We start from the raw sequence: 21734 nt of genomic DNA, 5'->3' as shown, positions 1-21734 counted from the left end.
TCATTGAGAAGTAAGTTCTTTGCGGACTGCTTAAGTAGTTATTCTTGTTTAAGTTGTAATTTTTCTTTAAATTAGCTATTTTCTTTTCGTTCTGGGAAATGCTGTTTTCCAACAGCTGGTTATTATTTGTCAAAGCAGGAGTTAAGTTATGAAATTATTACTAATTTAGTGCAGATTTTTCTGAGAGTGAGTGCAAGAATTGTAGATTATTTAAGCTGTACCCAGAGTTTGAATAGTTTTGAGAGTATTTTTTTGTTAGAATTGTTGTTCCTTAAGGATATTGAAATGTGACACCATACGAGCCATCTGTATTTCAATGTGTACCTATTTCTGTATGTATGGATTTGTAAACAGAAGCAGAAGGAATATTCCAGCTGTAGACTGTAGAATCATTTATATATGTCTTTATAGATATATTTATATTTTTTTTCAGAGAAAGCATAATTTAATTGGTGCCTATGTATCATCCTGTATAGCTTATGCAGTTGCTGTCAGCCAAGACAAGAATCAGTATTCATTCAAGGTCTCTTGACAGTGTGAGGAGAAAGAGGTACAGCCTGTGAGGTGACTGTAAACACCTCAGGTGAGGTACCTAAACATAGGTGAAGGCGTGAAAGGAATTGGGCCTATCACTGCTTTTTTGGAGGTGAAGGAAGGGTAATTTGTGTTACCTGCCTTTTTATTTTTGTCTAGAGGTCTGTTCCTTCTGTGCATGAAATATAATTTAGAGAATTTTATAAATTAAAAGCTGTGTTTTTTCACTGGATATGTCTTGTGCAGTGTTTTTTTTTAAGCAAATTCTTCAAAAATATGTCGGTTTACTTAACATTTCTCCTCATATTTAAATATGTAGAGAATGCTGCTGGAACCAAAGAAGCATAAAAAAAAGGTTCTTAAGTGTTTCATCAGTATGTATTAATTTTTCATGTATATATTAATGTCTCTGTGTAGAGTATTCATGCTGTTTTCTATCCTTTATATATGAATGAATACTTGTCTCACATTTTTATAGGCAGTAACTAATAGTTTCTAGATTTTAACATTACTTGCTGGTCCTCTTGTTTTGTCCCATTCCTAGCATGCTTTCCTTTTGTTTAATGACCCAGTAGGACAGTTGCATCTAATCCCAGAATATCTCTGTGGTACTTCTTAACTATATCACATACTGGACTGTAAATAAATAACATAAAAATATAAATACTGATATTGCATTACTTTTATTTTCGTTACTCATTACGATAGTACTTTGCATTTAATTTTTATCACTCACTATCATATCTGTGCTTGAAAAATTAAAATATATGAAAGCACAAGGGCTGGTATATTTCTAGCCTTGTACAGTATACAAAGGTGGAGTAATTAACTCTACCATTTTTGACTTAATTTTTCTGGCACTCTGATTTTCCTTGAATCTGATGTTTATATGCCACCTGCCAGTCTTTGAGATGTTTTGCCACATGAATATTTACAACCTTCTGCTGCATATGAGGGACAATGAGTGTACCTAGCAGAGTGCTACTGGCACAATATTTTTTCTCTTCCCAAGTGCTGTGTTGAGGTGAAGTGCTTCAGTGTGAGTTTATCTGACAGTTGGCTTGATTTCTGAAACTGTCTCCATTCCTTTTCTCTTCCTGCATGTTAGTGGGATAAACTGCCAGAGACAGGAATTGTCTTTTAAAATAGGTGACATGGGGGGAGCATAGCCAGCACTACTGCCATTCTGCTAGCAGGTCGGTGTTGGTAGATGGCACGTAGAGGTTCATGTGAATTCTTGGATGCAGAACTCTACCTGTCAGGTTAAAGAATATGCTTGAGCTTAGAGATTTTGCCTATAGCCTCAGTTAGGAATTCTAATGGTGCAGCTTTTAAATGTGGGCATTTATACTATTTATATGACTAGCATAATACAATTTAGCAAAACCTAGTAATTTACATTAATAATCTAAGCAGTTTTTATAGAGAAATACAAACTGGGGCCTTTTGCACTTCCTTCATAGAGTCCCCTGTACTAATTATATCATGTATACATGTATACATGTATCCATATCCATGTATACATGGGTACTGTAAAATGTGATCCTGTCTTATTTTTTTTAAGTGACGGTTTTGTTGTTTTGCTTTTTGTCCAGATCTAGTGTTAAATACATGAAATTGCTTTTACTTGAATAACGAGACCTTTGTATTTAGAAACATTTTTTTCTTAATATTATATCTCTTCATAGGGGAAGCAGTAGGGAAAAAAATTAAGTGGTTTCCTAATTTAATAACTTTGGCCAGTTGCTCTTTTAGTCTCGTTATTGTTGCTGACAAAGATAATATCCCCCTCCACTGCCGTTGTTTTAACTGTCTCTGTCATTCATGGAATTTAATTTTGAAATAGTAATTTAGTATCTCTTGCCCAGTCCTTACTGAACATGATATGTACACATTGTCAGTATCTTCCAAAATTAAAATGTACTGATTTTAAAGGATTGTAATTGGCCATTTGGTTCAGTGTTTTTCTACAGAAGCAGGATATTGCAGTGTACTTTGTTATAAGGTCTTGGTTCCTGTATACATGTTAGCTTGTCTTCTAGTTCCCTAAATGTCCTCCATATCCTGTGGCATATTGTGAAAGTATCCTTAAACTGAGAATGATCCTTGGCAGTAAAGACTTCGAATAAAAATTCTCTATCAACATCTTGTTCAGCCAAGTCTTTTGAAGGGTTAACTCGAAAGGCAAATGGGGAAAATTGAGAATAATGTATTCTCAGTTTACATTGTAGAAATATTTGATATTGTAGGACTGATGGTTGTTAGTGAGTTGACTTCATAACATTAACTACTACCACAAGAATGACTGCTTGGAAGGGTCCTGTAAAGTAACACGTGGTCATCAAATCTATAGAAATGTAATTTATTGTGTATCTTGACTTCCTCTATTGTTTTTTGTCCCATTGATTTATTTATGTGGCAGTTAACAATGCAGTAATTTTGTAGACAGTTGTTAAATTATGTCAGGGCTGAGCTAACCGAAATCCAGGGCTGGTGTGTGCGTTCTCCCTAGCTTTAGTTGTTTGGAAGTACCTGGTCAAAGATTGCAGTTCTATCACTGGATAAACTGTTCTGACTTGGGGGTCAATGTGATCCAGTTCTGCTGCTCTTTCATTTCCACTACTTTGCCATGGTCCCATTTTTTTTTTTTGTTTTTACCCTGGGGGAAGCCAACTCAAAGTACCAGTTAGTCACAGCACTGCAGAGGAAGCCTGGCTGGAAAACAGTCTTTTCTGGTTGCTGCTTCTGATCTGGTTCCTAAATGCTTTTGACAAAATAGCCAGGAAAATGGAAGTGAGTGGCCAAACAGCAGGGGAAGTGGAGAGAAGTTATTTCATTTATGCTATGATGTTGTCTAGTTTTTGCCTGTGTTATGTTACTGTATTGCACATAAAATTTGAAATTGTTATCTGTGAATTTGTTTGCACTTGTAGTTGTTACACTTTTAAAATACTCATCTGTTTTCAAATGAGTCTTTTTCTCACTTCCATCGTTAGACTGTGAACAAACTACTTCTAATTCCCTAAAGTCCCTAAATAGGGATTTTACTAGCAGTTTTCTACAATTTTAGCAGTACAAACTAAAGTACACTTTTTTGATGTGGGGTGGGTGCAGAGAGAATCCTAACATGACAATATGTTAAAATACATTGCCAAGTACTTTGGTAAATCATCTGACCCATATGAAATTGGTGATAGACATTGTGTTTTTTTCTTAGTAGTAATTTGGGTGACCAGTACATTTGTCCTGGTCTCAAAGGTAATTGGTATTTACAGTATCATCCTCAATTTTATACTGTTGCTTTTAAATACTGAAATTCAAATGTTTTAGACAGGAACCATACCTTTCCACCTATGAATGCTGTCCAGCACACTTGTAACATATAGTGAAAGAGTGTGCAAGCCTCCTCTCTTTCATTGTTCCTTCTGAAAAACAGTCACAGAAATTTTGTTTTTGTTAAGAACTGAAGTTTGCTATTTTGCAATCAGTTCAAACTAATTAATAATTTTTACAGGCTGCCATTCTTGTCACGAATTGGATATATTTTTGTGCCAGTCTCTAGCAACTAAATGACAAGTATTAAAGCAATATTTTGTCTTTGACCTGTCATCTGGGAATAGTAATGCAGTGTAGTATACCATGCATGGCTTAAGCTTTTTGACTTCGGCAAAAATTAGGACACTACGTTTAAACAAAATGCAGTTCATAGTTGTGGGTTTTTTTCATCAACAGTCTTTGGATAAGAGATCTTGGCAGTGAATAATGGATTGTGTTCAGCTGGCTCCACAGTCCTGTTTTTACTGTTAAAAATAGGAGACACCTGTTAAATATGTTGAATAGCATAGACTTACTGAAAGGAGTCTGCAGCCTGGACTTCTCTGTAGTAAGCTGTATTTGTCTGGAAGATTTAATACAAACTTTTATTTTTCTGGGAATTGGCTCTTGTGATGATAAATTTGCCTTCAGTGAATTTGGATGTTGACATAGATGTTTTTATATTGGTTTTATACTAGGCTGTGAGTGAAAGTCATCTGTTTGCCAGAAGGTTAACCTTTTCTGGTGTTGCTCACATAATTTATTTTCCTGGATATATTTGAAATATTGTATATTTTAAAATGGATTTGTCATTCAGTTAAGTATTTCAACTTCCAGTCCTCAAAGAGCATTTATGATTTGAATTTGATTAATATTTACTGAGACCTCAAAAAGGACTTAAATAGGGGCTTGATAATGAAAAGGTGTACATATAGCATTCTAGGGGTAGGATCACATGCTGAGATTGAAATGAAAATTTTCCAGTCCAGAAAATAAATTTTGTTTTAGTCAGTACCTGCTTCACCATCTTCCTGTCGCTGTCAGATTAGAAAGTTTTTTTGCAGAGCTCTGAGTATGAAAGTGATAGGATGCTGTTTCCTAAAATGCATTTTTTTATAATGCATTGAGTTTCATTACTATCACAACAGCTGTTTTGTTTGGTGAAGTAATTCTCCCGTGTGATTCCAGTATAACACTCTCCAGTGGAGAACTACACTGGGGAGCTGCCTGGTATTTTAAAACAAACTGTTGGACAGGTTTGATTTGCTTCAAGGCGAGGATTGTTGATTTGCTTCAAGGAGCAAGAGCTTTTAAACTGGTGCAAAGCAGGGACAGGAAAGTAAACTGAGGTAGGTGAGGAGAATGCAGAACAACTTTTAAGGACTTACCAGAAGGTTGCAGAGTTGTTGGAAAACATTTGCCTTTCAGAAATATGGCAGAATTCTGATACTTCTTGATATTGTGGATGGAATTGAATGAATAAGATTTCAGAAATTACTTATTTTTGTAACTGATTTCTTTTGTGAGAAAAGAAAAGAGACTATTTTTCTCCCTTTTCAAAAGTGAGAAAGGAATTGCAAGCAATATTGGAAAAAATTTAGAAGTGCTGTTGATATAAAGAAAAAAGGAAATTGATACTAAAATTAAACAATAATAATTAAAATACCCTAATTAATTTACGGAATTGCTGTAATAAAAACTAAGGAAGTTTTATACAAATTAATGGTTTTATTATATTGAGCATTGCGTAAGTATGAAAAATCTTTAACCTGGCCCTTTTATTCTGTGTAATTTATTGGTTTTTATTTAATTTAAATGTGAGGGTTAGTTTTGGTCTTTATTCTGATAATGAATTGAGATTGAGATTGAGAGAGAAAAATCATAAATATTGAGGAAAACTGGGAAAAAACCACCAAGGTGAGGTAGTATATGTTTCAGTTAAAGAACATTCATTGTTGCTGTTAGAGTTTGTAGATCCATAAATTCAGGAAAAGGAATTGTAGAAATAGACTTTTGTAAGTCAGACTTAAGTATGTTCATTTTATCAGTGCAATCAACCTCACGTGTAAAGAGAGAAGGTAGTAAAGTATATGTTAAAGGGCATATTTTTATAATTGAGACACAGTTCTGTTCTCCAGAATGCAGGAAGCTATGAAGCTTTGCTTCTTTTTGGTGTTGTTTTTTTTTTTCCCAGAAGGGATCTTCCAGTTTATAGATGCTTTACAGCCCTGTGCATTTTCACAACAATCTTGTGTCTGTTGCCCTGTTTGCTTTCTTGAACGTGTCTTGTGAATCTCTTGGTGGTACTATCTTTCAGAACTCAAAATATTCCTTGTAGATGTTTCCTGCTAGGTGGAGCATAGGATTTGAGTCATAAATTAAGACTAAGAGGGAGAATGAATTTTACAAGTTAGAATTCAGAAGCATGGGATAATCTGAACAAGTCACTGAAGTATTCCTATCCAATAGCTCAGATAAAAACATCTGATATGTTAATCTTCTGTTGAATCTTTAATGTTTTATTTTGCATTGCATGCTGTACTGTGGAAAAAACATTGAAATAGAGAGTTCCAACAGTTCTTGTTGTTCCTCTTTTGACAGGCATTGCTTTATTGTGCAAAATGACCGTGCCAGCCTGAATGGTTCAGGCCATTCAGGTTGATGGTTCAAAACCATCAGCCTGAATGGTTCCTGTGAGGCTGCATTTCAGTAGAAACAGCATTGTAAGTGATTAGTCAGCTCTGCCATGGGTCTTGAAGCACAAACGTGACTCATCTGACCCTTTGTAGAGCGTTTTTGTCTAGTGACACTGAAGGCCACTGCTCCTTGCTGTGGTAGTCCTGGTAGTGAAAAGTTGCTGCTCTTCTTGCCACTTTCACGTGGATGAGTTCTTAGTTATTGTGAGATTTAGAACTGTGATAGTTTCCTTAATTCTGGGTAGTGACACCCAGTCTCCATACAGTCTGTATAACCATGTATATTATGTCCTTGCAGATAAATTGTTCTGTTCATTAGACATCTATATTTTAACTTACTTCAGGAGACTTCATGGCTATTGCTGACTAGTACTTTATCGTCATTTGAAATCAGTACTCTCTAGTAGTTTCAGCTGTGTAGGAGGTTTATAGAGCACCTGCCTACTTAATTTAGTGGAATTTTAATGAAAAAAATAAAATTGCCTTTCAAGTATGAAAATACATTAGAGAAGTATACATTTCCCCTATCTTTGTATTTTTGTCTGTTTTTGTCTATAACTTCTTGTCATTCATCAGAAAACATTGTAAAGAGGGTGTAAGTAGTAGAAAGAAAGAAAATGAAGCAAAATTACATTATTTAACACTGATAACAAAGGCATGTCAACTAGGTGAGATGGAACTGATCAGATTAAAATATGAGCAGACTGTTGTTTTCTTGAATCATCTCTCCCAAAATATTTTGTAATGTTAATGCCCTATGTTGAACATCATAATTTGGCAGTAAACAATTTTGAGAAAGATAGAGGAATGCTGGTATTTTAAGCCCAGCATTTAATGAATTTTTTTTTTTTTATTGACTTAAAGCCTTAATTTCTATGTCGGATTTCTGAGAACTGTTAGAATCATAATGTTAAGTAAGTGAGAACTGCCTGCTATCTGTGGACAAATAATTAAAATCTTAAAAGGAATAAACGTCTTCACAGCTAAGAGCAAAAGAGTTGACGCCTATCATTTTGGCCTCTACTAGTGTGTGTCTAAAGGGTATCTCAACAAGTGATTCTCAAGACCAGAATATTGCTTCAAAGGCAGCATAACAGGTTTTTCCTTCTTGCTGCTTTCAGAGGAACTGCTGTTGAAAATATTTTAGAGAACTAAAGCTTTCTATTTAGAATTTCATTCCAGCAATAAAAATGTGTTACTTCTCTGTGAATAGTTAAAATACTACAGCTATTCCAATGTCTAATACTTGATTTATATTAATTTGCAGCTTCTGTTTAGAATACTAAAATGGTGAACTGATTTTAGTGAAACAATACAATTAATTCTAGTTTGAAGCTTGCAGGGTTAGGATAGTCAGTTCTTACTGCTTAAATAATGAAAATAGCAGGTTGAGGTGTAATAAAAATTGATTTCCTTCTTGTATTTTCATGCTGCTCCTGTTTGCCCCTGTTTTATTTGGGTTTCCTACAGACCTCTCGCCTGTAAAATAACTATCAATACCCGATATTAATTACGTTAAATTACAAGTCTGGTCTTTAACAAAGCACTCCACATGTTTACAGATGGTTGGAAAGCGTACAGCTTTTAGACCCTGTAGAGGGATTCTTAGGTGTTGTCTTTTTTATGACTTGTGGTCTAATCTGATACTAATGTTGAACATAAATGCATTTGTAACTGAATTTTAACGATATGAATGTAATTAATATTTATCCTTTTTAATGTTCTTAAGTGAACACTATTTATACAACCTACTAAATGTTCCTCTGCATGAGAATATTTCTCAGTGGTGTGGAATGTCTTGACAATTGCTGTTCTTAAGCACTCTAATATAACTTCCAGTATGTGCATATAACTGTTGTTTCCTCTGTATCAACAAGTCTGTTTTTAGCACTGCCTTTCTAAATAGAAAACAGATATGTACCTAACTTGCAGCAATAGATATTGGAGAAATACAGGTAAAAGGTTTGCCTGTCTACAGAGAAGTTCTTGAATGTTGCTTGCTATCTGGTGGATTAAGATATTTCCTTGTGCATTCTTACACATCTTTGTGTTCTATTTTGTAATTGACAGTTTAGTGTTAATAGAATACAGGTAGAAATAGACTATTTCTTTTGTCTCGTCCTGAAGGTCAAACATTTATCCATACTGCACCTTCAGATTTTTACATGGTAAAAACCTAAATACTTCTCACCGCAGTCTGTCTGTTAATAATTCTGTAGTTAATCAGGTATGCAGTCAGTGACAGTAGTCACTTCTGATTAAAAGCTTGTGTTTTCCATGACAAAACTAAACCAGCAAAACCACTACTTAACTGAAAGAAGTGTAATTTCTTGGAGTTCCTGTCCTGCACTCCGAATAACGCTCTGGTGTCTGAGTTAACAGCTTCTAGCAAGATCTTGGGATATTATTCTCACTTAAAAAGTACAGTATCGAGTTCTCAGGACTAGTGCAAATGATTAGCAGTGTATTTTTAGCCCTTCTGACAGTCAGCATGATGTAATCTTATCGCAGGTAAGTAAATTCCTCTGTGTTATATAAGTTTTCTATTAAAGCTATATTTTGAGAGAAAAATATGAAGTAACAGTGCCAAGTCCAGAGAGGATCTGCAGCAAGGCCAGAAACAAAGCTGTAGAATGTCCAATATATAGAATTTTGCATGTGATTGGTGTCTTTTAACTAAGATTTTTTTCAGTAATACACAACTTACTTGTTCTGTTTCCCAGAACAAAAAGGGTTTTTTAAAAGAAAATCCTCTTAAAAGAAATGTCCTTTGAACTTGCTTGTTAACCAACTATATAATTCTCCTCAGTCAGAACTTAAGTAATGCTGTCATTTTTGAAGACTAAAGACAAGTGTAGGCACATGCATGCATGCTTCCCAAAGCCTCCTTTGGGAACAAAGCCCTGAAATTGCACACAGTGATGGCCTGGGAATGAAAATTTGCATTTGTGTTGCAAATTTTCTTGTCTGCTTACAGATAAGTGAGGTGTCTGAGTGGGGTGGAGCATGAAACAGTGATTGACCAGGTTGTAAAGAATGGGGTAAAGTAAGTCAAAGGCAGCAGAGCCCTCGGCTCTCAATTCAGTGTAGAATGTACTTGTGAAAGACATGTTTGCTCACTCCCCATTTCCTCTGTATTTGTTGCTTTAATTATTTACTGCAATGTACTCCATTCCTGTGTCTTAAAAAGTGATTGTGAAAAAGTAGCAAGTAATTTTTTTGAGATTACTTTTTCATATCATATGTGAGGAAATTAAATGTTATTCCTGTGAGAGAGGCTGTGTGTCAGAGATGGTATCAGAATCCTGATTCCATGGCTTTTGCTTTAGGGTAATTGATTTTTTTTATTTGAACTTGTTTATCTTTCTCCACTATTGTATTTCATAATTTTTCTTTGACAAAGGTAGTTTCAAAACTGCATTTGCCTATGAGATACAGTGATAGAAATTAGCCATATTTACATTTGTGGCTGGAATTAAAATGAGGAAACTGGTGAGTGGAGCTTACATGAAAAATTTGGTCTTGTAGTTCATTGTCATGATGGATGGTAGTTACTTTTGGCACATGATGAAATGATAATTCCCATCTGCTCTTCTGTGGAAGTTGTTGCGAGAGAGAAGTGTCTTTGAAATACTTGTGTAGCTATTTAATTTTATGGTATGTTCAGCTGATTCACATGTAACAGAGCTGTGTGCTCACTGTATAAACCAGATGTATTTTCATTTTGTACACTGCAAGTATCCAGGTGTTAATGTTCTGATTTTAAATGGTCTAATGTGTGCAAGAATAGTAACTCCCAATATGTAGGGTTTGAAATTATGTGCTTCAGGTATGTTCATGCTGTTTTGCCCCACTGTCAATTCAGAAGAGTTTGTCTTCTCAAAGGGTAGCTGCAGTGAGTTTGTTTATGTCTCCTTTACTGTGGGCTAAGACCCACATGTATGGCCTTTGAAGAATTGCCATGAACCTCTTGTGTAGCCACATCTAACTGAGACTGTTAAATTAAAACATTTTGTTGAAAGGTTAAGTGGATAATAAAACAGCTGTTTTTTTCATACGTAATCACAAGTGACCTTTGACACTTTACCACAAAATGGCCATGTTTTTCTGCTGCAGTGATCATGTTTCACCAATAGTTGTCAGAATTGTCTGACAAAAAATTAGGAAGTTGCTAAAACTTCAGATGAACATTTTCAACACATGAAGCAAGGTAGTAAGGTGTATCAATCCTATGACTGTTATCAGGCTATATGTACTGTGGACATAAATTTTCTATGTGTATTTAAGCAAACAACTTCTTGTTGCTCATTTATGAACTGTTCTTCTGTAAATGATTCTACTAAGTGCTGTACATCTCCCTCCTCACCCGCAATAGAGGAAGTACTTTACTGTGAAAATCTGTGTTAGAGAAATACTAAGTTTTTAAACCACGTTAAACAAAAAAGCCATGTTACGTTCATTCTCCTTTTTCCTTCTTAGTTTCCTCATTTACCTGTTGTTTATATATTTTCTCCCAGAGTCTAGGCCTGCATCATCTCCCATCTTAAAAAGGGAAGTTTATTCCTCTAATCAACTTCTGCTTTAATTTTCATTTCTCTTTTTGTGTAGTCTGTATAATTACTTACTAGTGTTCTTTTCCTCTGGTTTCCAACAAATTCAGAATTTGACCCTGCGTAGGTTAAAATTGTTCTAGATGGTGTTGCTGGTGGCTACAGACCATTCATATTCCTCCTCTGTGATCATTTGACAATTAGGCATATTCTTTTTAAAATTTGCTGTCCCTTTTTTAGCTTTGTCTGTGTTTTTCCTCATTATCCTGTAACATTTGATTATGGGACTATCTGCCCAAGTCTAAAAGAAATCCCAGGTCTTAGGTTTCTTCATGTCTTCTCCTGACACTGTACTCCTGTACTCTGCCTCTCTCCTGTGGATGTGTCTCATTTTATCTGAATTTGATACCATCTCCTCTTTTTACTATATTTGCAGGTATTTTCAGTGTCATTCTGATTATGTCCTGTCTAACCCTGTTCCAGAAGCATCAGCCTGAAGCAAGCCTGAGAGTAAAAGTATAGAACTCTAAATCCTGCATGAGTGGGGTGCTGCTTTTTACCATTTTATGTATGTGATTCAAAAATGGATCTCTGTGTAATCTGAATGATAGGTTTTTTACCAAGAAGCCTCAAACATTTTTTAAAATCTTTTTTAATGATATTATTTAAGAGTTCAAGAGATCCTGTGTTTCCCAGGAGAGGTGTTGAAAAAGTGAAGTGTAAGCACGAGATACCTGTTTCAAAAGTTTGGCAAGCTGTGAAAAAAGTGCCAAGTTTCTGCAGCTCCCAGATGGTCAGGAGCACATCTAAGGAGAGCAGTTCCAGTACTTTAGGGGTACTGGAGCTATGGGATTTCATGGCCAGTTAAATAAAAAATGTCTAAATCTATCTGGTCTTTTGTCCTGAAGCCATTCCAGATGTATCCAGTTGTCAGTAATTTATTTGTTTTTCAAGCTTTGCAATAAAGAAGAGAAAATGCTAATTAAATTCTGATTGTAGTTTTTTGTACTGAAGTATACTACTTGGCTAAAATCACTGTGGGTAGATAAGTATCACTGTGGGTAGATTAAGTACACATAATTCCTGTTATGTGTACTCACATAACAGGAATTCTACATTTCAAAGTGTTATAGTCTTATCTTAACAATGCTTTGTATTACTGTTTAGGTGCTTAGTTATAATGAACGTATGCATAAGGGTTTTAATTTTTCTGGAAATACTGTTTTCATAACCTCTTAAAAACAGGTTATGTCCGTTATTAGAATTCTGTGACTTTACTACTACAATAGATAAATTTTTATAGCCATCCCAGACATCTAAAAATTAATGGATCTATTTTTTGTCTGTTTATATTTTGCTTAAAATTGGTTTTCATTTAGCCAAGAGATAATAATACCATAAATCATGATCACTGATTTTGCTAATATCTTAGTGTCATAAAATCCTAGTGAACTCAAGATTTTTCTACTCTGGCTCCTGCTTGAAGCAGGGTCAACTACAGTGAGTTGCTCAGGATGTTGTGAGTTGAGTTTTGAATATCTCCAGTGATGGAGATATGCTTAAACAGAATTTTCTGTGCTTCAGTTTGTGCCTATTGCTTCTTGTCTGTCACTGGGCATGACTGAGAAGAGTCTGATTCCATCTTCTGAAGAATGCCTGTCCCGCTTCCAAATTGGGTAATTTTGCACCATGGTAAGATTCTTTTGAGCCTCCCCTTCTCCAGGCTGCATAGTCCTGTGTATCTTAGCCTCCCCTTAAATGACAGATGCTCCAAGCCCTAAGAAGATGTCATATTTATATCAAAGCTTTCCTTCTCAAAACTACTTCTCCTCACAATGGTAAAGTACAGTGGTAAAGCTGTACAGTTCAGCTCAAAAAAAAGATCCTGGGAAACAGTAAAATGATCTATTTTTAAAATGATTTATTTTGTAACACTACCCCCATGTTAACTCCCTTCTTATTTCAGTCAAGGTTTATGGTTTTCATAAAGCATCTACTGGAACACTGTTTTTATAATCTTATCTTATATCCCTAGGAATCTTTTTCAGAATGGTGGTTGATATTTAATATGATCTTTTATATAATCTTTTCCTAAGATTCTAAGATAGAACATTCTTTGATTAATGGACTACCTTTTTATAAAGAAATTTTCCTAAATTTCCATTTCTAGAGGAAGCAACAGTGGCTCATTTTTGCTTAGTAAGGACAGTATCCTTAGTTTCTCCTGGAGCAGCAATAGAAAGATCTTTTTTTCTGAGTATTTAAAAGAATAGAGACGACGTGTTTTATCAGACATTCTAAAGGAAATAAGTGCACTGAAAAGAAGACAATTTCCCAGGCCTGTGGGTATCTACAGACTGTAAGCTGATTGTCAGCAGTCCTGTGTAGGTGGAGCCTTTCCTTCACCGGCCCTCTGCTGTTGTGTTCTTGGTCTGGGAAGTGATGCTGTCATTCTGTTCTTCCTTCTCTTGGATCACACTTTCTGAGGCTCACAGGCAGAGTCACATTATTTACTGTTCACACACAGTACACATGTAGCATAGTGTTTCTGTGCATGTACTACTTTTTCTCCCTTGTCCATCTGTATTCTCTTGGCAGACTGTTTGCAAATCAGCAGCAAAACCCAGCAGGATTTGGGGGATATTAGGTTATATTTGATCCTTCTTTCAGAGTTAGCAGGTTCTTGCTTTGAGTTTTATCACATTCAGATTGGTGCTTTGAGCAATTTTGTTCCCTTCATAGAAGTAAAAATGAAGGTTCCTGAAATGCAGCTTCTTTTCTTACATCTTTTTACTTGCAGAATGCCAGTGCTGGTCGCTCCTCTCTGGTTTCTGATGTTATTACTATAATTTCTCTGTTCTCCAAAACTTTTTTGTAACTAAACTTTTTTACTGTACTCACAATATTGCACCTTCTGCATGGCCAGGACACGACCTAACTGAAGACCCTTATTCATGTGGGCTTTATTTGCAAATCTGTGCTAGGTCTTGAACTAAACTATAATCTTCTTGTCCCAAAATAGTTCCCACTAAGTAAATAGCAGCATAACTCTTCTACTGAGGCATGTAGAAAATGTCATGATGTTTTCTTTAGGGTGAACACCTGCCCTTGGGGCATGAACTGAGATGAAAAATGTGCAGCTGGTGCCTAAACTTTGAGGAAATGTGAAAATTTATTGAAACATCCTTTGCTTAGCACTCAAACATCACACTTACTAGTGTAATTTGCAAACTAATAATAGCTGAATCACAGCGAGAGTTTGACTTCAGTTGCATTGCTTTTCCAGTCTGTTTTTCTATTTTGAATTGATTCAGAAGTTTCTGAAGTCTTTATGTGACAACCCAGAGGGCTGAAAACTGGAGAAAGGAAAGGGAAGGAACAATGGGGAGTAGGGGAAAATAAAAACTGTTTCGTATGAGGGGTGTGTGAAAATTGCTGTAGTTTTACCTATACTATATTAAAATTGAAGCATGTGTACCTCCCAGGAGTAACTGTTTTCAGACCTTTGCAGTGTAATTTATATAAATACAGGCATTCCCACACAGTTCCATAATAAATGTGGATTTTGAAGTTTCAGAGAACATGTGATAACCCCACAGATTCATTAATGTTGATGAAAGGCGACCTTTATTGCTGAAAGACTGTAATTGCACTATTCTTTTACAGTTCTTCATTGTGGTTCAAGTTTTACCTCTTTGTTCAAGACTACTTTTTATTGGTTTTAGTCAACTCTTCTGTTTTGTTCTTTGTCCTAGGAAAGAGCAACATGGTATATGCTTTCCCAAAGAGTGATTTCAGTATAGCTGTTTACATTCCTCTTCCTTCTTATAGTTGTATACCAAAGTTGTTATATGTCTTTAGAGTCTTACATTATCTTACAGTACAGAAATGTAGGCTTTTAAGAATGGAAAAGAAGTTTTAAATTATGACTGTATCATGGCATGTTGAGTTCAGAATATATTTTTTATGCCTGGCTAAGGATGATTTTGACAGTGAGGGAAATTGGACTCAGTTCAAGATTTCTAGTTTTAAGTCATTAAGCTTTATCTCAGGTTTCCAATGTTGCCTTGTAAATTCACTTGAGGTTGGTTCTGTAGTAATAGTTAGCATCCATTTGATCAGAACAAAAAATACCCAGTTCCTGGAAACAGTTCTTATGGGCAAGTAATTAGAAAAATTATTAATACTAATCATATGCCATGGCACTTTTTTTAGGACAATGTCAAGATATAAAAAGAAATATCCAGTCCCTTTAAATGTGTTGACGTTGTAATGCTGTTTCAACTACAGGTACAGAGAGGCTCTTGTCAAGTGGGATGAAGCACTTCAGTTAACTCCAGAGGATGCTACACTTTATGAGATGAAATCACAGGTAAGGCATGACAATTCTTTGCCAGTTCAGAAATTGGAAAAGAAAACATTGTGCTTTTGAACAAGTACTGGGCAACATTATTTAGTTGTTGTGCGCAGGAACTGCAACACAATTTAGGTATTTAATTTTTACCAACTAACAGGGTGTCTTTTAATAGAAATTGGAATAATGCTGTTATCCCAGCCAGTCACAGTAAACATCTTTGTTGGGTTGGAATTGAGTTGCTACATTGGAGAGAAAAAAATGATATTGGAAGGATCAAGGAGAGCCTTAGTGTGATAGATTAGCAAATCTGACCATTAAAAATCTGCCTGCTCTTTCTAAAGATTGGGCTTAATACTCTCTACTGTCAATATGAAACACAGGTACTATGTGCAAATGGTTTGCTTCATTCTGGTTTTGTATTCAGTGTTACATAGATAAATCAGTCATGTAAAATACTTCATAATATCTCATCTAAGCCTGCCCTCTTTCAGTTGGAAGCTGTTCCCCCTTGTCCTGTCACTACATGCCCTTGTAAAAAGTCCCACTCCAGCTTTCTCCTGACTCCCATAGGAACCCTCCAGATTCTAGGTACCATCTCAACAGGCCCCATAAGATGTGCCTATTGAGTTTCAGCAAGTGGTCTTGAAAAACTAAATTCTTTGAGGAAGAGAGGAAAATAGAAAAAAAAATGGTGAATGTGTTATGTAACTTTTAGGAAGTTTGCTATACTGTTCAGTTTTAAAATCTGTGTTGTTACTCTAATTATTTTATTGTGTAAAAACCCCAGTCAAGACCCTAACACCCCTACTTCCCCAAAAAAGAAGCCAAAAAAAACGAAACCCCAACAAACCCCAAGAATCAATGCTGGTTCTTTTCCATGGTATGGTGGCTGCTTTTTCTAATGGATTTTACCACATTTGCTCCTCACAGTCATCTTATCTGGTGAAGAAAGTTTGATTCTGCAAAAGAATTAATAGAATTATCAGGACTTCATTTCAAGACAATGAATACTGAAGGATGCTTTTCTTTTATGTAGCTGTGGAAGGTTTAGATCTTAGTAGGTTATGCATTTGGTTTGAGAGATTCTTATGGCTTAAGGTTTTTCTTTAACTTGTTTTGGGAGAAGTATTTTGTTGTCTTTCCATAAGTGTTAGTGTAAGTGAAAGATCTGTCTAGCCTAGTGGAATGACTGGAAAAGAGTTGCCCAAATGGCACGAGCATGTAGCAATGCTCCTCTCCTGATCCTTTTCCCAGGCTCCAGCAAGTTTTGGCCTTGGACTTCTCTGTGTATAGAAGTGCTTGAAAATTTTTCTTCAACAAATTTGTTTCAATGCTTTCTGTTCATGTGTCAATTTCTAATATCTGCAGAGCTATGTATTAAGGAATTTCAAATCCTGATTATGCATTATTGGAAGACACAGGATAACGCAATTCTGCTTTATTAGCAGCACTCCAGATTGCTCTAAAGTGTGTTAACTTATATAGCTGTTCCTTTATAAGTTTAACTTCGCTTGTAAAGAAGGTCTTCACATCTGCTAAAATGTGAAGATGGTGTTGGTAAATTTTATTATCATAGTTTAAAGATTTAACTCTGTTTTGAATAAAACAGAAAGTTGTTAAAAATTTCAGAACAGTTCTGCTCAGCAGGACAAATTAGTCAACAGCTCTCTTGTAACTGTTTTTATTATGGTCTTATGTGAATGCAAGAATTTAAGATAGGTCCCCAAAAGCATTCTGTTTAATTGAAATTACACCAAAAGTAAGTATTTTCACACTGAAAATAGTAGGACAGCTCTGAAGTGTGTAAGCTTATCTGGACTGGAGCTATGATGCAGTGAATTATCCAAAGAGGTGAGTGCTACAATGTGCTTCAATCTGTGCTCCAGATAATAGTTCTGAGGGGTTGTTGGTTACTTGGCTCCCCAGTCCCTGTACTTCAGCAAAATGACAAAGGTGAGTTAGAGACACACAGCTTTTCTGCTGACCAAGAGGAACTGAGAAACAGCTCTGTTACTGTGATTCATCTTGTGAGTTATCTGTTCTTGTCTAATGATACAAGTGGAGAATAATGAAAGCTGAAAAAAAATGCTGAAGAAGCCCAGGCCTCTCTTCTACCATGCCTTTGCTTTCTTTGTGGAAAAAGAGAGCAGTTCTCAGCAGTTGCACCATTTCTTTTAGATTTCACTTTCTTGTGTTGCGTAACACTTGATACACTGTGAATGAGAACACAAGAAAAGCTTGTGTACAAAATATACATTTATAAAACTATTTCTTGAATCTTTTTAATAAAACATGTAATGTTTCAATTGGTAATGCCTCTTTCATACATGCAAATAATTATTGCAGATTTTTTTTCAGTATGACTTATGCTTACTGGAAGCTGTTTAGTAGAATGTGTAATTTGATACCTTTGTACTTCTAAAAGCATTGATGTGAACTGTAGAAATCCACTTTTGCCAAAACAAATGCGTAATTCATTCAAAAAATATTGTGGCCAATATTCAAAAGATACTGTCTTAGAGCTGACTGTGTTGTTCCAGTCCAGCATACCAGCACAAATACTGCAGCTATTACAGTGTAGCTCAGTGAAAATGTTTTGGAGGAACTGTACAGCAGTGTCAGAAATGCCTTGACGAGCTCTGGGTCTATAAAAATCCCCCTGTCTTGATATGTGTGTCACATACTAGAGGAGGAGATTCATTTTAGGAATGACTTTGCGCAATATGCAAAGATTCCTTATGGTCTGTATTAATTTTCTATCAGTTAGAAAATGTCAAGAAGAAAATTTTTTTGAGAATTAGCATTGGAGGATGAAGTGGGTTTTTTTTGCACAGGCTTGAGTATCTCTCTTATGCCCTTTCATTTATTAGGATAACCTTATTTTCGATATTTCCTTTCTCAACAGCAAATGCATTCAATACTGCATTGTTTAATATGCAGCTCAGATAAATATGATAATGGCACTGTGGGAATCTGTAAATGTTTGTGGTAAGTTCTCAAAGATCTGTATTTTAACAGATGTAAGACAAATGCCTTTCAGTACTTCTGAAGAGCAGAAATAGTGTTCAAATTTCCTAGTTGTCAAAGTTATTTGAAATAAGTGTATTTCCAGAAAATCACATGGGAACTGTGGAATTGCTCAATTGCTTCAAAAAACTATAGAATTTGATGAGATTTTTTTCTGTTTCTCTCAGCTACTCTTTGATCCATTTAAAAACAGATTTTTATGGTTTTTGATAGGTTAGGGGTCCACTTTCCTTTGTGTGCAAGATCTGTCAGTATACATACTTGATACTTCATCACCAGCCTAAGCTGTTTCTCCATCGCAAGAGCAATGACTGGAAAGTAAATGTTTATGCACGTTCATGTCTGCAATTTTTTTGAAAAACAAAAATCTTTAAAAAGACCCAACAACAGCAGCCTAATATAAGTAGTATTGTAAGTCTATTAAAAGGAATATATAAAGACTGCCTGTATTAATGCAGCCACTAGGACTGCTTGAAATTAATTGTAGACTGAATTTCTTAAATATTGACTGGATTATTTTGTTACTGCTTTGAACTACAAAGATGGAGGAGCAGACTTTGACATACTCTGATTTTTTATCTTAATATTTGGTGACTGGACTATGTGGGACATTTTCGGATGAAGAGGGATATCAAAAGACTTGATATATGGTGATGTTATACAACAAACTGTCTTGGGATCCAGACTTGCTGCTATTTAGTGCTACTCCTGAGAATTCCCCTGGTTGTGTTGCTTATCTCGTGACTCTTGGACCTCAGATCTCAGATAGCTATGCAACTATGACAGAATTTTTAAAGTAGACGATGCAGGTTTTTTATGTGTATTTTTAGAAACAAGTAAATTCAAATGTAAACTGTCAGTTAAGTTCCTTTTTATAATTTTTTGGATGTTTTGTCATCAGCTGTATGAGAATATAGTTTCCTTCAATGCTACATCCTCAATTTGCATTCATTGAACAGGACCAGCCTATCAGATAGGTGTCACTTCTTTGTTTTTATATATGAAACCCATAATCTTTAAATCATTCCATTTCCCCTCTTCTAAAGGCTTTCTTAATGTTGAACTCGGTGAAGAAATAATATCAACTTCTATCTCTCTTCCTCCTTAAGAAATTACAAGGTTTTTAAGACATGACCAGACTTAGAATCCCAAGTTTAGATTATAACTAGTAGTTATAACAGCTAGTAAGTGCTGATTATTTTAAATTTGTTTTTCTTAAACTGGGATGTGTACGGAGAAGAGTAAACTGTCAAAAAATTAGTCTGAACTCCAGAAATCTAAATTGCAATAAGGCATTTCTGTATGGTGCAATGGTAATAGCTTCAGAGCATGAGTAAATGTAAACTACTTATGGGTAGGATGAATTTTATTAATCTGTATTTTGAAATGGGTTACTGGATGGAAAAAGGAATTGGGTCATTTTCACTGGACGTGGAATGTATCTATATATAGTGATTCAGCCTCAATCCACTGAGCTCATTTAAAACCAGAACTTACTCAGATTCATAACACTTCCAAAATATTGTGGGCAGAACAAGATGGATCACTCTGCTGCCTGGATTTCTAATACTTGGTCAGTCTCCTGATGAGAGTTGCTATGTTTAATTGTTTTTTTGCCACTGAGTTCTTCTAACTCTTCTAATTTCTCTTGTATGACTTTTTCTAAAAGTCTGTTAAATTATTATAGGACATGGATGTTTTTGTTTTAAAACATGTAATAAAGATAAATTTCTTTGAGTAAAGCAAGTCCTGAAAATCCACTTACTGAATATCTTTATAAGACATTTCCCTCCAGTCACTTTTGACACATACATATGTTTTTGTATGTGTATGCCCACAGTGAGAGTCTTGAGATGTTTTTTCTGCTTCATAAGTTACTTTCCTAATTTTTCTATTAGTTTTAAGAATGTTTTCTAATAGAGTATTATCACTATACATATATATCACTATATATATACACATCACTTTATATGTACACTATAAATATATTATGAGTGTGTGTGTGTATATGTATACACACATGCATGTGACAGGCACGCTGTGTGACAAGGAGGCTACAGCACACGTGGTTCCTGTTTGGCTTTCTCTTGCCCATGTGTCTGTACCCCAGAAGGGCTGAGCACCACTTGTCAAATCTGTGCACGGAAAATCTTTGTGCTGGCAGTGTTTTTTATTCCTTGTTCAGTGTGGTTTTTCGGGCGTGGAATAGCGGGTTTGCTGGTTCAGTTTCCAAGTAACATACAGAGATGTTTAATAAAAGTGATAATGATATCTACTCATGCTAGAGTAGAGCAGAGTAAGCCAAGATGAGGCTGCACACATTTATGTCTGCCATTGTAGGTTCATTTTGATCACCTCTTCACCTGAAAAAAAAGTGTAGGAAAATAGTGTGCATTAATAAGTATATTCATTATACTGACTGACAAGTGTAGCTGAGTCATTTTATTAATAACTAAAAAAACTACCTGTGTTGGATAAAAATGCATATACATTGAAACGTGTGTTTGTTTGAATGTACTTGGAGAATCTAATGCCAAAGTTATTAGGAGCAAAGTAATTACTACATGATCTGGAAGAGCATTTTTAAAGCAGCTGTTTATGCTGGTGCACACAATACTCATAAATAGATGAAAGTGGAATAACTGCCTTTATTAGTAAAGTAATAATTCAGTAAACAAACCAGTAAAATTCATTAAATACTACAAATGATTTCCTAAGCACTTACACAGATGTTTTGTAATTAGTTTGCAGTAGAAAGTACTGGTAGGAAATATGGAGTACTTGGGATGCATAAAAATGTTCCTGTAAATGCATACTTGGATTTGTTTTTTCTTATGAGAATAAATACATTAAGACACTGATGTAGAAGATAGCTGATAGATGCAGAATCCCTTCATCTCGGTTGGATGTACACTTCTCCACTAGTAACAGTTTGCTTCACTTCACACATCTGCTGCAGATAGAGGAAACTGCCCATAGAAATGTAATTCATCTGAAAGTTTTGGAAAACACATAACATTTATCATAGACTTTGATACAAAATGCAGACATTGAGAACCATTGAGCAGGATAAAGAGGGAAGATTATATACTGCTGTAGATTGTTTTTCTGAAGATTTTTTAGGTACTTCTGAATTCTAAGGTACAGTCCATCGATAGAATTAAAGTGAAGCCATAAGACTAGTCTTTAGAAAAGTTTAGTCACACAGAACAGCAGAAGTATCAATCCAAAGGGCTGTTCACAATCCATGTTTAT

The 21734-nt window shown here is 35.3% G+C and overlaps 1 protein-coding gene across 2 annotated transcripts in view; it reads left to right on the top strand.

Annotated features, from left to right (window-relative positions):
• The window catches only part of TTC33 (tetratricopeptide repeat domain 33), a 43811-nt gene that overhangs the window by 8839 nt on the left and 13238 nt on the right, over positions 1-21734 (top strand). For both annotated transcript variants that reach the window (XM_036403595.1, XM_036403596.1), the window contains exon 3: positions 15386-15467. In XM_036403595.1, coding sequence (XP_036259488.1) covers positions 15386-15467 — 82 coding nt within the window. The remainder of the gene's footprint in view (positions 1-15385; positions 15468-21734) is intronic.

Source organism: Molothrus ater, chromosome Z (assembly GCF_012460135.2).
Source record: "Molothrus ater isolate BHLD 08-10-18 breed brown headed cowbird chromosome Z, BPBGC_Mater_1.1, whole genome shotgun sequence".
In the NCBI taxonomy this organism is placed as follows: domain Eukaryota; kingdom Metazoa; phylum Chordata; class Aves; order Passeriformes; family Icteridae; genus Molothrus; species Molothrus ater.
The sequence above is the reverse complement of the archived record's forward strand: the minus strand, read 5'-3'. Positions and strand labels throughout refer to the sequence as shown.